General features: G+C 35.2%; 1 protein-coding gene across 3 annotated transcripts; it reads left to right on the forward strand.

Annotated features, from left to right (window-relative positions):
- The first annotated feature begins 4,488 nt into the window (after nucleotides 1-4,488).
- LOC129375218 (phospholipase B1, membrane-associated-like) lies at nucleotides 4,489-17,002 on the forward strand. 3 transcript variants are annotated; one of them, XM_055054147.1, is made up of 42 exons: nucleotides 4,489-4,594; nucleotides 4,825-4,875; nucleotides 5,113-5,173; nucleotides 5,254-5,288; nucleotides 6,032-6,104; nucleotides 6,199-6,250; nucleotides 7,112-7,198; nucleotides 7,953-8,018; nucleotides 8,107-8,168; nucleotides 8,333-8,408; nucleotides 8,597-8,698; nucleotides 8,845-8,922; nucleotides 9,003-9,074; nucleotides 9,189-9,263; nucleotides 9,354-9,414; nucleotides 9,978-10,036; nucleotides 10,113-10,186; nucleotides 10,323-10,366; nucleotides 10,470-10,578; nucleotides 10,685-10,736; nucleotides 10,876-10,956; nucleotides 11,045-11,110; nucleotides 11,190-11,290; nucleotides 11,397-11,478; nucleotides 11,562-11,666; nucleotides 12,429-12,524; nucleotides 12,637-12,708; nucleotides 12,850-12,927; nucleotides 13,169-13,229; nucleotides 13,413-13,471; nucleotides 13,708-13,775; nucleotides 13,857-13,900; nucleotides 14,132-14,231; nucleotides 14,317-14,368; nucleotides 14,451-14,531; nucleotides 14,607-14,672; nucleotides 14,769-14,863; nucleotides 15,185-15,266; nucleotides 15,356-15,460; nucleotides 15,543-15,638; nucleotides 15,735-15,809; nucleotides 16,455-17,002. In XM_055054147.1, the coding sequence occupies exons 1-42, from the start codon at nucleotides 4,549-4,551 to the stop codon at nucleotides 16,722-16,724; spliced, it is 3,270 nt and encodes a 1,089-aa protein (XP_054910122.1). In that variant the 5' UTR covers nucleotides 4,489-4,548; the 3' UTR covers nucleotides 16,725-17,002. The 3 variants fall into 3 exon arrangements, with proteins under 3 accessions (XP_054910122.1, XP_054910123.1, XP_054910124.1); XM_055054148.1 differs by having other exon boundaries at nucleotides 8,848-8,922; XM_055054149.1 differs by having other exon boundaries at nucleotides 7,115-7,198.
- Nucleotides 17,003-17,031: the final 29 nt, after the last annotated feature.

The raw sequence follows: 17,031 nt of genomic DNA on the forward strand, positions 1-17,031 counted from the left end.
CTCTCAACCTGAATTTTGATCAGATTTGTGAACTTTGCAGTAATATGTACCACCAGTCTGGTAGACAGTCAGTCTGAGATCTGTAATTTCAGACATGGGATAACCTTTTCTTCTTACATCTTTCTTGGTTCCACCCATGTGTGGACTTTTCTTGTTTCTACTCATTATGCTATTGTAACAGTGCTTAGTTTGTAGAATCCCTCTTGAACCCGGTTACACTATTAGGCTGACAAAAACAGATGTTTCATGCCTTCGTCATTTTGCTGTTTATTGACAATTGTATGTTTATTTCAGAACTATATTGGAGATGTCTTATTTTAAACTGAGGAAGCTCTAATAAAAGGAAAATAATTTGAATAATGAACAAATAGTGAACAATCACAATTTTCTTTACCCTCCATATTAAGGATTTAAGATAGAGTAAAAATTTCTACAGATCTTGTAACCGAGAACAAAAATCATGGAACAATGTTTCTCATTACATTTTGTTCTAACAAAATTTCAGAACATTTGATCAAATGTCGATATTTTTGCATTAAACTTTTGGCATCTGGGTAAAAAAAATTTCCTATGAGTTTATATCTAAGATTTATATCAGTCATTGGCACAATTTACATTTCTGCATCTGCATCTTTTCCAGTTTTTACTCGTTTTGTGACAAATCTTAATGCTTTTTCTCTGCGCAAATCCTGTATTAATTGCACCTCAGTTCAAATCCAGAAGTAAATTGGAGAGAGGATGGTGCTTTTATCGTGCATCATTTAGATCTTGCATAATTTCTGTGTCACTTCAGAACAGCCAAGACATCTTATCTGTGCAAAGATTAGAAAGAGTCAGATAAACAGCACCAAGGTTCATCAGGGGGTTCAGACTGAACCTATGTCCTTGACATAAGATAAGGTGCCATAAAGGCCAAAAAGATTAATATCAGGATCACATTCATTATAACTAAAGTCAGTGTTCATAGTTATGCACAGACCATTGATAATCACTGTATTTTTAGGACCATTCAAGGCTATAAAAAATCAGGTAGATCCATGATCAAATAACTAATTTCCTCTTATGTCGTGTTGTCCTTCAACTTTCTAATCAAAAGGCAGATAGAGGAGTTACTTTTACAATGTTGAAGAATCACTGTTATATAAATGAACAGTTAAATTCTTGGCTGGTAAATAATTATATTGTTAATATTATATTCCAATAATGCAACTTTGACTTGGTATTATTAGCAAAACTGTGTTACTGTTTTCCAGGTTTTTTTCCATTGCATCATTTATCGCACTGTCTTTGAATGAATAATCAAATGAGTGGCCATACATTATTTAATTCTGTTTTGTAAAACAAATGATGAATGTGAATAATAAGCCAACTGAATGTCAACTAAAACAATGCTATGGACTGACACAACTGTGAATTACCTAATATACTCAGAGTATGACATGACGTAACAAATTATCAGAGGACGTTCAAGTCAATAGAGGATTTGGAAAAACACTTGTAATAAACATAACAAAACAACAACAACAAAACAACAAAAAACAAAACATAAATCATCTGAGGGCTCAGGAACTCCCAGTCCTTCACAAAAACCTTTATTCATTTTCATTTTGTCCCAAGGCTTGCTTGTAATCCACTTATTACAAAGTCACACTTTCTATGTTTTCCTTTATTTTAATCTTGGAAAAGTACCAAAATCCCAGCACTGAGGTGGTGGATGCAGTTTTCAAGCTCTCAACCTGAATTTTGATCAGATTTGTGAACTTTGCAGTAATATGTACCACCAGTCTGGTAGACAGTCAGTCTGAGATCTGTAATTTCAGACATGGGATAACCTTTTCTTCTTACATCTTTCTTGGTTCCACCCATGTGTGGACTTTTCTTGTTTCTACTCATTATTCTATTGTAACAGTGCTTAGTTTGTAGAATCCCTCTTGAACCAGGTTACACTATTAGGCTGACAAAAACAGATGTTTCATGCCTTCGTCATTTTGCTGTTTATTGACAATTGTATGTTTATTTCAGAACTATATTGGAGATGTCTTATTTTAAACTGAGGAAGCTCTAATAAAAGGAAAATAATTTGAATGATGAACAAATAGTGAACAATCACAATTTTCTTTACCCTCCATATTAAGGATTTAAGATAGAGTAAAAATTTCTACAGATCTTGTAACCGAGAACAAAAATCATGGAACAATGTTTCTCATTACATTTTGTTCTAACAAAATTTCAGAACATTTGATCAAATGTCGATATTTTTGCATTAAACTTTTGGCATCTGGGTAAAAAAAAATTTTCTATGAGTTTATATCTAAGATTTATATCAGTCATTGGCACAATTTACATTTCTGCATCTGCATCTTTTCCAGTTTTTACTCGTTTTGTGACAAATCTTAATGCTTTTTCTCTGCGCAAATCCTGTATTAATTGCACCTCAGTTCAAATCCAGAAGTAAATTGGAGAGAGGATGGTGCTTTTATCGTGCATCATTTAGATCTTGCATAATTTCTGTGTCACTTCAGAACAGCCAAGACATCTTATCTGTGCAAAGATTAGAAAGAGTCAGATAAACAGCACCAAGGTTCATCAGGGGGTTCAGACTGAACCTATGTCCTTGACATAAGATAAGGTGCCATAAAGGCGGTGCAGATTAATATCAGGATCACATTCATTATAACTAAAGTCAGTGTTCATAGTTATGCACAGACCATTGATAATCACTGTATTTTTAGGACCATTCAAGGCTATAAAAAATCAGGTAGATCCATGATCAAATAACTAATTTCCTCTTATGTCGTGTTGTCCTTCAACTTTCTAATCAAAAGGCAGATAGAGGAGTTACTTTTACAATGTTGAAGAATCACTGTTATATAAATGAACAGTTAAATTCTTGGCTGGTAAATAATTATATTGTTAATATTATATTCCAATAATGCAACTTTGACTTGGTATTATTAGCAAAACTGTGTTACTGTTTTCCAGGTTTTTTTCCATTGCATCATTTATCGCACTGTCTTTGAATGAATAATCAAATGAGTGGCCATACATTATTTAATTCTGTTTTGTAAAACAAATGATGAATGTGAATAATGGAAGCCAACTGAATGTCAACTAAAACAATGCTATGGACTGACACAACTGTGAATTACCTAATATACTCAGAGTATGACATGACGTAACAAATTATCAGAGGACGTTCAAGTCAATAGAGGATTTGGAAAAACACTTGTAATAAACATAACAAAACAACAACAACAAAACAACAAAAAACAAAACATAAATCATCTGAGGGCTCAGGAACTCCCAGTCCTTCACAAAAACCTTTATTCATTTTCATTTTGTCCCAAGGCTTGCTTGTAATCCACTTATTACAAAGTCACACTTTCTACGTTTTCCTTTATTTTAATCTTGGAAAAGTACCAAAAAATTAGGTTGACTGATGAAAGAAAGCTGCAGCACCAACAATGTGATTCCCAAAGAGCCAAGGGAAGGAAACGTAGCAATACTTGTAAAATAAACTAAAAAATGATGCAAGCCCCAGACCTGTTAATGTTTTTCTAAACATAGAGCTACCCAAAGGCTGCACACCTCCATTTTCCCTCTTTGCTTGTTTTTTAAGCACACATTAAAAGATGCACTCTCTTTTTCCATTTCTTCTATGCCTGCAAAGACAAACTTTAAAAGATGTTCCATTTAAAATAGAACATACATGTGAATGTTTTTTTTCTCATGAAGAAAATGTTCATGTTCCATTTAGATATGTAACCTGCTATGTTTTGTTTGATGACTAAAAGTCAATTCAACACGCTTCATTTTCAGGACAAATAACAATGGAAAACTGACCCGTTTTGAGTTTCAATATGAATCACTTGGTATAATTACAAACAAGGCTTTGGTAGAGAAAAACATTACATTGCTATTATGGTTTCTGATAAGTATAGGCAAGATATCAGCAGAAATAGACATTCTTATAACTACAAGTTTCTGCATGGGTGCAGCTAACTTTAAGTTTGTTCTGAGTTTTAAAGAACGAATACATTTCGCTTAGTTCACAATCTTTTAAATAGAAGGAGTCACACAGATTTTTAACATCTAAATCCACAAAGTACCTACTTTTTTTTGGTTGCACCGTTGCCTTGCAGTGAACAGGACTTAATTCAGCCTGACATCTTTTGCATGGTGTTTACATTTTCTCCCTGAGCATGCACACGTTTATTCTTACATTTATTTGTAGGTATGGAAAACACGGATTGCTCTAATTGTCCTAATCTCCTAATGTAATAGCAATAATCCAAAAACAGAATTGTGAAATGCTACAAAACATGAGATTGCTTTGAAGAAAAGTTTCATTCATAACATCTGTTCCATTATTTCAATGGAAAACCTCACAGCTGTGTCCTTTGAACAAATGAACAGTCCAGTCCCCTCCTCTTTATGGAGGCTTATGATGTTTGGCGTCTCAGGCTATAAGTGATAATGACAGTGAAACTCAGTTAAGAGTAGAGAGAGGTGAATGCAGAGGAGAGACAACAACAACAACTGGGAACGATGTTTCAGCAACTGCTTCTGATCTCCCTGCTGGGTTTCACAACAGGTCTCTATTGATTATGCTACTTCATAAGCAAATTCAGTTTAGTCTTGAGGCTAAAATATAGTAAGTGATGATTAAGTTTAACTCATGACAGTTGTTGGAGGAGCATTTAAAAGTCTTATATTTGTATAATGTATTTTTGCATAGTATATTTGACCATACACTTTGCATTCTGAATTGTATAGTTACCAGTTATCAATAATCCGCTGCATATTTGTTTCATTCCTTATCAGCTGGACTGCCTTGCACCCAAGTATCTCCTTCCCAGCAGCCTCCGTTAACTGGTAAGTTTCCTGTCCAGATTTACACCCAATTCATTTTTGTTACTCATATTAAAAGAAAAAAATATGTGATGGGTATAAATTGCATATTTTATAGTATTTGATTACTGAAGTCCTTCTTTAGAGGAATGTTATCAGTGTCTGCAAACATTTTTCAGTAATTGTAGAACTCCCCTAAGCTTTTTGTGGCTTCTGCAATTGTAAATATAAGCAAATATATCTTTACATTTTCTTCTCAAGCTGACACAGTCAGACCATCTGATGTAGCAGTGCTTTCCTATGTTGGACTTCATGAACAAAGGTGAGAAAAGACCATCATTTTTAATGCAGTAAAGTCTCTATTGAAAGACCTGAAATTCCCTCTTTGGTCTTCCTCTGCAGCACTGAGCTGTCCACAGTCTTATCAAAACTCACAGGTATGTTCCTGCTTTTATTTTTTTCTGTTTTCATCATTACTGCGAAATTCATTCATTCAGGATTTCCTTGTTCTTGGTTGTTTTTCCTATTCTTTAATGGCAGCTTCCTCCTGTTCTATTTGCTACATCAGACATAAACTCTTCTGAGATTTATCAGAGCTTTTATTGGACCACTTTGCACTATCTTTACTACCCTCATATTGACATTAGCAGAGATAGCATCATACATCCAGGCATTGCCTGTATTTGCTCAGGTTTAGGTGTTTGCCGGGGGGATGGGTGGGCTGTGGGCTGGTGCTGTCTACAGCTGTCACTGAGCAAGAGGGGTTCACTTTGGACAAGTCAACTGTTTTTGCTATGTGCAACACGGTATCATACACACACACAATTTAGGGAGACAAATTTCCCAAGCCTGCATGTTTTTGGACAGTGGGAGAAAGTTGGAGTCCCCTGAGAAAACCCATGACAAGATTCAACCTTCCTGGAACAAAGCAGCACAGCCCTAATTCAGCTGCCACTGCTATAAAAGCTTTTTAAAATCTACTACTTCATATACTGCCTGAAATAAGAAACAGTGGTTTGGAATTAAATTTTTAGACTTAAATGTTGTATATGATAACTCTGTGCTTTGCCATACATGCTGAGTTGTTGCTGATAAATTCTGAATTGTTGCCAGTTAGATTTTTGATGCTTAACTCCTTTGTGTTTTTATTTATTCATTTTCTCCCCCTTTTCTTGAACAGAGCTGATGACTCTGTTCAGTCCTGGACTAGTGACTCCCATCTCAGAAGACATCCCTCATTTTCTTCGACGTGGGTATGAAGTTTTTTCTTGTCACCTAAATAATTTGTGATTCTGAATGCTTCAAGTTATGTCTTTTTATTCTCCTTGAACATCTTTCTTTTCACAGCACACTGGTGGACCAAGCAAATGAACTGTCCCTTTACTTAAAGAGCAATAAGGTACAAACTCAAGTTTATTTTTACGATTTAACGTCATCTTAAATTATTAATTTCAACTTAATTCTCGTCCTTAGACATTTTCGCTACAATGCTTGACAGCTAGGAAAAGAAAAAGGTGACACCTTTGGTGAAGAGGCGAACATAGTTGTTTGGATAAAAATACATACTTTTCTTAAGCTGATACCCCCACAACCCAACCCCAGATAAGCAGAAGAAAATGGATGGATGGATGGATGGATGGATGGATGGATGGATGGATGGATGGATGGATGGATGGATGGATGGATGGATGGATGGATGGATGGATGGATGGATGGATGGATGGATGGATGGATGGATGGATGGATGGATGGATGGATGGATGGATGGATGGATGGAAGGGACTTTTTAAATTTAGTACAGTAAAGGAAAATACTGCTCTAAATTCAATGCATTTAGAGAATGTTGTCTGCTACAAGTGGAATCTTAATTTTATTTTAGTTTTTATGTTCATGGTTTCGTTTTTCTTTCTTGCTGTCACTCATATATTATTCAGATTTGTGGACTGACAGGTGTGTTGTCAACAGATTCTCTCATCTTATCTGTGAATCTGTTTAATTTTTTTTCAATAAAAAAAATTCATTACAATAATGGATTATTTTGTGATGATCTGTCACAGGAACGCTCCAAATAATACATTGATGTGACGTGTGTCAATATTGTTGCAACATACTATATAATTTGCCATTTAAACACCATTTATATAGTGTCACAGCTTTTGATCTAATCTAATATAGTGCAGATAGACTAATACTGACTCCGGTAAAAAAAAAAAAAAAAAAAACAACTGATAAAAATATCATATTATCTGATTTCCTTCAGCAGGGCGCTGATGAGAATCAAGACTGGAAGTTGGTGCTTCTCTTTGTTCAACTGGATCGACTCTGTGCCTGTGAGCAGCAGGAGCAGGTAAACAATGCATTTGGATAAAAGGAAAGAAGAGAAAAAGCAACAAATCTGTCTGTTGCCTGTTCAAAACAGGCAATCTATTGTTTAAACATGCAGAATTGAATGGAGCGTCCCAAATACTTGACTGGCACCTTTACAACTCAATTGATTCGGATTGCATCATGTTCTGCATGTTTAATTCTGTTTTGTACATGACTGACACCTACACGTAAAGAATGTCTTAAGAGTATTAAGAGAGTATTAAGACTTTAATTACACATTGCAACTGAGTCAACCGCAGACAAACTAGTAACATAATTAGATACCGAAGAGGAAATATAATCATAAACATGGCTCTATCAGTTGTTTAAAGTCTAATCTTCAAAGACCACCAATAAAAATCACTTATTTATTAGAGTTTAATGAGTGTTGTTTCAGAGGTTTAAAGTTACAGAGTCCAGATCTCCTTATCATAGTCCAACTCTTGCTGCTGAACTTTCCTTGACGTGACATAATTACAAAAAGTATGTGATGAAAAAAAGTTACTAATTAATATTATATATGCTCTAATTCACATTAGTGCTTCATATAAACTTGTAGTAAATAGTTTCTGAAAGAAAAAAATTCAAATTGACTAAAGCATAACGGATATTTGCAGCAACCAATTTAAAAAAAATTCGCCATATAGTTTCTTGGTAATTTTATCCACAAATGCACATTCTGATGTATCGGTCAAGAAATTATTCTCAAAGCAATCCTTGTGTCTTTGCTGCAGATCTCGTCTCTTCTCAAGCAAGTGGTTGAGGAGGTAGATAATGCTGTGCAGTTGCTCCACTCCCAGGTATATTGCAAATTATAAACGGTCATTACTCTTTCTCAGTAATTTAAGAGAAGTAAAAATAATGTACTTTTACTTGTATTTGTTGCAGCTGAAAAAGACCATTGTCAGTGTGGCATTGTGGGATGAAGGAGTAAACACAGTAAACACAAAGTAAGCAGCATCAAAGGAAAGAATCAGAGAAAGTGGAAAAAGAAAATAGTCTGCTATGAATATTTAACCTACTATTTTTAAAAAGCTGAATTTTGAGGATGTTTTTGATTGTTCTCAATAGCTTGATAGGTTTTGTTGAGTAAGTAAATGTATTTTGCTTACAGAATATGCCCATGCACACACACTTACACCAAAGGAGAACTCAAGCTTCAGAGAGCTGTGCTGACTCACACCCTGCAAGTAGGTTTCTCATTCCCACCAAATAATGCTTATTTCTCTTTAAGAACATCTACTTAGTTGTAGAGCGAGCTGTTGCATGACGCCTTGCAAATGTTTGCTAAAGTCTTGTTGTAAGAAAAAAATTGTTGAAACAGTTTCAAACTGTTTTAAAACAAACTGCACTTTTTTAACTGTGTATTTTTTCCCAGGAGTTGCTGGATGAGCTGATGGTACAGAAACATTGGTACAGAGACAGAGATGACTTCACTGTCACTCTTCAGACGACCCCTCTCATCAGAGGCCTGTCTTCTGTGAGTTTAAGCTGCTGATGTCATCTTTTTACATTTTGTCTTATACTTTCTCTCACAAGCAGCATCTAACATACCTGTATATATATATTGATCAGATTTTTTTATGCTTTACCAAACTATGAATATGTACAAATCTTTCTTGCTAGCAGTCTGGCAACCCTATTGGAGAGTTTGAACCCTCAAAGCATACTGATGAACTGATGCTTCATTTGTGGAGAAACCTGGTGAGATCTGACGCAGTGAAAGTGATGCTGACCAACACTTTTAGTCTGTCACTCTCAAAGGATGTTTTTTATTTTCACAGCTTCAGCCCAGGGTCGATCAACGTATTCCAGACCATAAGAGAGACATCCTCACACTACAATGCCCCACTGAGGTGAGCAGAAATGCAGAAGCTCCACACAAACAGTCAGATAAGAATTTACAAGTGACATGAAATGTTTATTCTTACTCATTTACTCACTTACTTGCACTGTTGCCCATTCACAAGGACCGACCGTTCCTGAGGACAGAATTTAACACTCCTTCAACTCACTATAGCAACGCAGACCATCTCATTCAGACTGTAAGAATAATTCACAATCAAACCAAATGGTTTGCCAAGCATTAGGGGTCTTATCTCATTCTGATTATTTTATATGTGCTTGATTATCAGCATACAGGCACAGAGTTGCCCTGTAAAGATCGCAGTCCTTCATCCTCCATTCCTACTTCAGGTAATTTTATGTGTTAACATTATTATTATTATATTTAGTTTCAAATAAAATATTTACATATGTTTTTTTTGTCTTATTTGGGCTCTAGGTAATCTTTACTTTTGAGCCATCACACATTTAAACATAGATTAAACCAAACCTTTCTAAATAACTTTTGAAATGACTTTAAAAAGAAAAAAATGTCATTAAAAAAGACTTTATAAAATGTATATATAAAGATAAATTTTGCAATTAATTTTTATGCAAAAGACACATTGCATAAATACCAGTGGAAATTTGCCTAAGTCTGGTCAGCCAGTAAAAGAGAGGAGAGGTTAAGTGCAGCATCATTTACCGGTCCGAGTTGAATGAGGGCAAATCAACAGCCCCCAGGATATCTAACAATTGAAACAAAACCTTACCCAGCGTATTGTATTACTAAAGGAAAGTATGGTTGTCCAAAAGTGGTTCATTTGTGCATTAGTGTGAGCAGACAGTAAACAGTATATATAATATTGTGTCTATCAGAGGGATCTAGAATAACACAATCTGACATCGCCTGACATTTTCTTTGTATTTTCTAGTCCATGAACTCCGGCCTGCAGATATCAAAGTTGTGGCAGCTGTGGGGGATTCTTTAACAGTGAGTCATTTTGTTTGTCAGACAGACATTTTGGGTCATGCGTTTTACTGAAGGACTTTCCTATTCTTTCTGCCAGGCAGGGAACGGCATCGCATCCAGGCCTAATGACATCCTGGATGTCTTACGTCAATACCGAGGTTTATCCTGGTGGTATGTCAAGACGCTCTAATTTTATTATTTCAGCATCTTCTTTTTTTTCATCTTTTAACTATTATTTTTTCATAATTTTTTGGTTAAATAAAGTTAAGGGCGCTTTGTGAAAGTAATTTCTTATGTTTGTTGTCAGCATTGGTGGAGATGGAAACCTCACAACTGTTACCACTTTACCCAGTATGTGTTTCTGATGACTTCATTAGTAATAAGTAATTTGTGAGAAATATCAATTTTGCATTCAAATGTTCCTTTTTTTAAAAACAGCATCTGGTTTTTACAGACATTTTAAAACATTATAACCACGATGTGAAGGGATACTCGCTTGGTGTCGGTAATCAGGATAATCCACAAGCTTTTCTTAATCAGGCAGTGCCAGGTGCAAAGAGCAAGTAAGTTCTTCAGGTGTTTGTTTGAACGAGTTTCCATTTTTAATTAAAAGTTGTTTAACATAAACATCCTTTACCAATAAATATGATTGTGGATTTCTGTTCAAAGGGATATACCATCACAAGTGCGTACCCTGGTAGCAAAGATGAAAAATGACGTCGTAAGTCTACATTTATCTTTTGTGATTCTTCAGTGCAACTAGAGGTTGAAGAGATACTTAGAGTTTTGAGTGCATTTAATGTCATGGAATGAAAATAATAAAGTTAACTCTTTTTCTCTCTTCATGTTCTTTTCTCCAGAATATTAACTTTGAATCAGACTGGAAGCTGATCACTATCTTTATTGGTGGAAACGACCTTTGTTCATACTGCCAAAATAGTGTGAGTCTCACATTTGAAAGCAAGAGGACATAATTATGAAGTTATCTCCGATGGTGTGTAAAGAAACATGTTTTCTCTTCATTTAAAGCTTCTTTACTCAGTGGAAAATTACGTAGGGTTTCTCAAGGAAAGCTTGGACTATCTCCAAAAAGAGGTGCTACTCATTTTACAAGGTGTTTCCACATCACAGTGGCTGCAACTCTATTAGAACTAACAAAGCTGATCTCTTTCAGGTTCCCCGAGTTCTGGTGAACCTAGTGGAGTCTCTTCACATAACTCCACTTAGAGAACTGCACATGGATTCCTCACTGAATTGTCCAACATGGCTTGTAAAGTAAGTGTCTCCTTACACTCTCCTAAATTATAAGTTATGGTCTGGGTATTTTGAGACATCTAGTTCTTAGCTAACCATTAACACTGTGTAACTTCTTCTTTGACAGCATGTTGTGCCCTTGTGTGGTAATGCCAGAGTCTAACTCTGAAGCTCTTCAAATCTTGGAAACCGTAAACAGAGGATATCAGGTAGAATAAGAAACATAAAAATGACAGATTAAATAAGCTGATGATTGTCACTGATGGCTATTATTGCTTCTTTTAACTTCCAGCGCTCGCTGCATGAGCTTATTGAGTCTGGCCGATATGATACCCACTCAAACTTCACTGTGGTCATTCAGCCTTTCCTCAGAGACGTCACTTTGCCCAGACTGCCAGTCAGTAATGAAATTTTGTCTTTCATTTGTTAACAATGTTCTATACTTTATCATTCAGTAGATTACAAAATTATTTAATTTTGATTGTGTGGTGTTCTCCTTCTGCCTGATTTTGCTTTAAAGTTACTCAATTAAATCTTTTAAAATTCAGAGATGAATAATTTGTATTTACTACTTAAGTACCTACCTAAGTTTGAATATTTTACTATTTATGCCTCCACCGGAGAAAATGTGTAAAAAAAAAAAAAGCATTTAAATAGATGTTTTATAAAAAGACTTTGTTGCCATTTAGTTACAAAATCTTAGTGGTCGTAAACATAAGTGGTGACTTTTTATTTTTGCTTCTCCTCTTGCAGTGTTCTTTGCTATCTTTTACCAGATATATTTGGAGGATTTGGAAGATTTTAGCAACACTTATCAACTTATAAAAGCCACATACACATTTACATTTATTTTCCTGAAAATATTCCAAAATATTCCTGATTTTTTTTTTTCCATTGACTTAATAAACCCATAATTAAGGTGGTTAGATTTTCCCAAAAATTATTATGAGATAATCTTACTGATGAATATGATTTTTTTTTTTTTAGTCTTTCTATATCAAAGGCATCAATAATTCTGGAAACCACTATAACCTTGATTCAGTTTCAAAACAGTCTGAAACATACTGAAAGGAAATTCTTAAAGCATTTAGGTAGAACTGTTTAAGCCATGAAAAGGGACACAATGCATTTTAAATTTGATTTGATTCATCTTGCTTAGGATGGCCGTGCAGATCGGTCTTACTTCAGCGCTGACTGCTTTCATCTGAGCCAGAAATCCCAAACACTGATGGCTCGTTCTCTTTGGAACAACATGGTGAATAAACCACACATTTCTGTACCTTTTTAAAGAAAATAAAAATGATATAATGTTTTTCATCATGAATGACCATAAATGTTGCTTGCCTGTCTTTTTTTTCCCCTCACAGCTGGAACCTCTGGGAAGCAAAACCTCCAGGCAGGACTTTAATTCTGTTACTGGACTGAAATGCTCAACAAATGTATGGAAGTTAATATATTTTTGTACAAATCTTGTGAGATTAGAAAAGTACCGTACATTTATATTCTAATTGAATAGTGTTTTTGAAATACAGTTTATGGTCTTGACATTTTTACAAACAGTTTTCTCTCTCTCTCTTCAGGACTCCCCCTTTATTCGAACATATCAGAACAGTGATTACATGTATTCTGCACCCTCCCCCAAACCTGATCCTATTACGGTAAGTTTATCATGTTTACTTTGCTTTTATCAAAAATGAATGAAAGGGTTCATTCCAACTGAATGAAAAAATCGTAAATGATCAACAAATAGAGATGCAATGCAGGCCTTTGTCCTCAGCAGCTCTCTATTTTTTATGTCAAGAGTTTTGTGGATTTTTACTTCAATATTTTTGTAGTCCAGTTTTCTTCTCTTAAACTGCAAATGCAAAAGCATATTAATTATATGTGTCTTTTCCTTAGAATTGGGGAAGCGATTTTTCATGCAAGAACTTGGCTCCCTCTGACAGTCAACCAACTTCAGGTGAGACTGTCATCACACATCAGTCAGGATTCATTTGGTTATTCTTTCTAAAGATGTAATGGGTTACAGAAGGACTTTCAGAAGTAAATTTTCTTTTTAATCTAAGAGCAAATCACTATTACTGCTTTTTATTGAGTTGAAGCCCGAATTTCTCTTTCTGACTTAATCTGTGTTTGTCCTTAGTCCACAAGCTGAGACCGTCAGATATTCAGGTGGTCGCAGCTCTGGGAGACTCTGTAACAGTAAGTACCAGAAAACACAGACCTCTACAACTCTACACTTAAAAATAGAAAACAGAAAGTTCTCTTACGCCAAATTTAATTATTGGCAACATTTATGATTTTTTAAAATAATTCCAGCACTTTTGAACTTTGTACTCAGTGTTTGATCAGCATTATAAATTTTGTGGATGTGTTTATTCTGCTATCCTAATCCTGTTAAACATCTTACTTCATTTTCTGTGTTCCTCACTCAACAGGCAGGAACTGGTGCAAAATCAACCAGCATTCTCAATCTTAATACAGAATTCAAGGGAGTATCGTGGAGGTAATATTTTCATTTTAACTAACTTTTCACATTTACATTTGAGCCAAATCATATAATATTTGATTGCATTATATCCTGCAGTATTGGAGGGGATCAAACTTTGGAGACTGTCACAACACTACCAAGTGAGTTTGTTGAAAATGACTGTTTCTGGATCAAACTTTCTAACTAGATTCAGTTTGCATTTTGTATTACTTTTATAAAACTGAATATTTTAGTCCATTGTAGTTTTATTAAAGTGTAGGATGGTCATAATTTTGACTATTTAATGGAGAGAACAACTATACTTTGAAAAAAGGTTAATAATTTAAGATTTTCTTGCACCCGCTTCTCTTTCTTTCATTGCATCTTGCCAGACATCTTGAAGAAGTTCAACCCTGATCTAAAGGGTTCCTCTAAAGGACAAGGGCAACTGCAAAAGGGCTTCAACATGGCTGTTGCTGGAGCAAAGACCTCGTATGCATTTTTTTGTCTTGCTTCTCCAGCAGAGTAAAGCTGTTTAATCTTGCTAATATCTTCTGATGTCTCTTTTCTGTCTCAGAGAGCTTCCTGCACAAGTCCAAGCTCTCATTAAGGCCATGAAAGAAAACAAGGTGAGACTTTCCTCTGACCTTTAAAACTCTCTGCATTCCTGATCTGTTCTCCATCCTCAAAATTAGCATGTTTTCAACACAGGAAGTGAATTTTGAAAGTGACTGGAAACTTGTGACAATTTTCATCGGAACAACAGATCTTTGTCATTACTGCTACGATCAAGTAAGTTTTCCATATGGTGAATAAATAGCACTTTATTACGGTGTTATAACATATTGTTCACTCAATTCTTTGCAGAAAAATTTGTCGCCAAAGAAATTTAGCCACAATCTCATGCTTACGTTGGACATGCTTTACGAAGAGGTAAGAGTTAAAAACTAAAATACATATGTTATGTATTTCACGTACAATGAAGTAAATTATAATTATCTTCCCATTTCTTGCTGTGGTTTTCTCCAGGTACCAAGGGTGTTGGTAAATCTGGTGGATCTCATGCAGATGGATGTGTTTAAAACTGTTAAAAACAACACACTGGGCTGCTCACTACAGCAGAGGTTAGTTCTCTATAGCTCATCTTTGACTGCACACATTGTGGTTTTAATGGCTGCAGTTAAATATTAATAAATGACAGTGGATGAAAAAAATTAATTGAAAGGAGAGAAACATATATTTCAGAGTCCAATTATTGCCATTTGCTGTAACATTTTATGAATAGCAAATGTATGTGAAACTTTGCTTATAGGATCACCATGAACTGCAAAAGATTACTCGTTATTATTTTATCGACTCAGTTTGAATTTTCCAAATTGTTTTATATCTTTTCACAACACTTTGTTTGCACTGCCAGAAAAGAAACATTGGATGTCTTTTTACAGGTCCAGCTGTCACTGTGTTATCAATCCAGCAAACAACGCTCCACAGTTTGAGGAACTAAAACGAATCAATCGAAATTACCAGGTAAAAGCTAAAAGCTGTGTTTTCTAAAAAGAAAAATATTTGAATTATTTTCCAATATGATGATGAACAAAAGAACTTTGGTTTTCCAGACTGAGATTGAGTATCTAATTTATGGAGATCGTTACGATGGAAAAGAAGACTTTGCTGTTGTGTTGCAACCCTTTTTCCACTATTCCTTCATCCCTCAAACTGGAGTAAGTCTCTTAACTAAAACAACGTAAGACGTAATATTAGTTGGTAAAATCAAATAATGTTGGACAAACTGATATTCACCAGGTGGGCGAGACAGACACGAGTTTCTTCTCTGTTGATTGTTTCCACCTGAGTGAACGGGCTCATGCAGAGATGGCCATCGCACTGTGGAACAACATGGTGAGATATCCGCACTTGTGAACCAAACACAGATAGAGTGAATTCACTTCAGCTTTTTTAAGAGAAATGTATGTTTGTTTTTTTTTTCTGTTCCAGCTGGAGCCGGTTGGCAGGAAGCAAGCCTACAACAACTTCACACATGACCGTGCCAAGATTCACTGTCCCTCTGAGGTATTCATAGATCTCCCACAGATTTGTGCAGGATTATTATTATTGGAGAGACATACTGAAAAATATCTCCCGAATACTGCTCATTTTAATAGATTTTATATTTGTGTTCAGCACTTTGTCCATTGAGTAGTTTTAAAGCACTGATTGGATATTAAAAAATTATTAAGGTTAAAGACTTCATTTTCTTGTACATAAATCCCTTCTAGACATAGCCATAAATTAACACCCCTGTTACTGACAAGTACAGTCAAATATCCATGGAAAATAGTGCCTAAAGCTTGGTAATGGTTACAGAAATTGTGTGTTTAAGGTAACTTGCTAAGAGATTTTTATTCAAATCTGTGTGGGGTTATATGTAGATCTTAATGTTTGAACTAAAGGCCTGGAACATACATTTCTGACTGAAACTTCATGTAACAGGATAATGCTGTATTAATATTTTACTCCAATGTGCTTCGATTTTTTTTTTCCCTCAATGTAACAGTTGCACGATTCAATCATTAATTTACGTTGTTTAATGTTGCCTAATGAGCAACATAGATATATTTAACAGTGAAAGCTCCGTCAACACATAACTTCGTCTTCGATCTGTCTCATCTAATAATTTTTTTAATCATTTTATAATAATTTCACCTCTCCCTGCAGGCGTCCCCCTTTATCTTCACTAAAAGTAACAGCCAAGCACCACTCCCCAAGACTACTGTTGATCCAGGCAGCATCATCACAACCAGAGAAATCAGTTCCACCATACAGCCAAAGTGTTCCACTCCCATCCCTGTGTGGGTACCAGTGGTTGTGGGATTTGGGTGTTTTCTGGTAGGCCTCTTTATGAGCTGGTGCATTATGTCCGTCGTTCAACGCAAAAAAAGCAAGAAGAGTGCAAAAGCTGCCCAAAATAAAGAAACTGGGTTTTAAAGTTATAACATTATTTATGGACATGAAAAAAAATTTACAATAATGACCCTCATAATGGTTCTCTAATTTGGTAATAAGATTACAGGCTTCGCTGGTTGGCTTTCGTCAGCAGCGGTTAAACTACAGTTAGCTCCCTCTGGTTGCTCAGCTTGTCTGAAGTTTGGTAACTAAACATTAAGTCTTATTGCATGCTGATGTAATGAACGTGCATAAATGTATGTTTTGCAATTTACCATCTTCACATTCATTTATTAATAGAATAAAAATGTTTAATTTTGTCTGACTTGCAGAACTGTGTTGGTTTTAT

This window comes from Poeciliopsis prolifica, unplaced genomic scaffold (genome assembly GCF_027474105.1).
Source record: "Poeciliopsis prolifica strain line A6 unplaced genomic scaffold, Auburn_PproV2 SCAFFOLD039, whole genome shotgun sequence".
Taxonomy (NCBI): Eukaryota; Metazoa; Chordata; class Actinopteri; order Cyprinodontiformes; family Poeciliidae; genus Poeciliopsis; species Poeciliopsis prolifica.

Excerpts from the sequence above, each read along its gene's own strand:
- LOC129375218 (XM_055054147.1), top strand. The coding sequence starts at position 4,549 with ATGTTTCAGCAACTGCTTCTGATCTCCCTGCTGGGTTTCACAACAG. Across the intron at positions 8,923-9,002 it reads TTCATTTGTGGAGAAACCTG|CTTCAGCCCAGGGTCGATCA; the intron begins GTGAGATCTGAC and ends TTATTTTCACAG. Across the intron at positions 11,111-11,189 it reads TGGACTATCTCCAAAAAGAG|GTTCCCCGAGTTCTGGTGAA; the intron begins GTGCTACTCATT and ends GATCTCTTTCAG.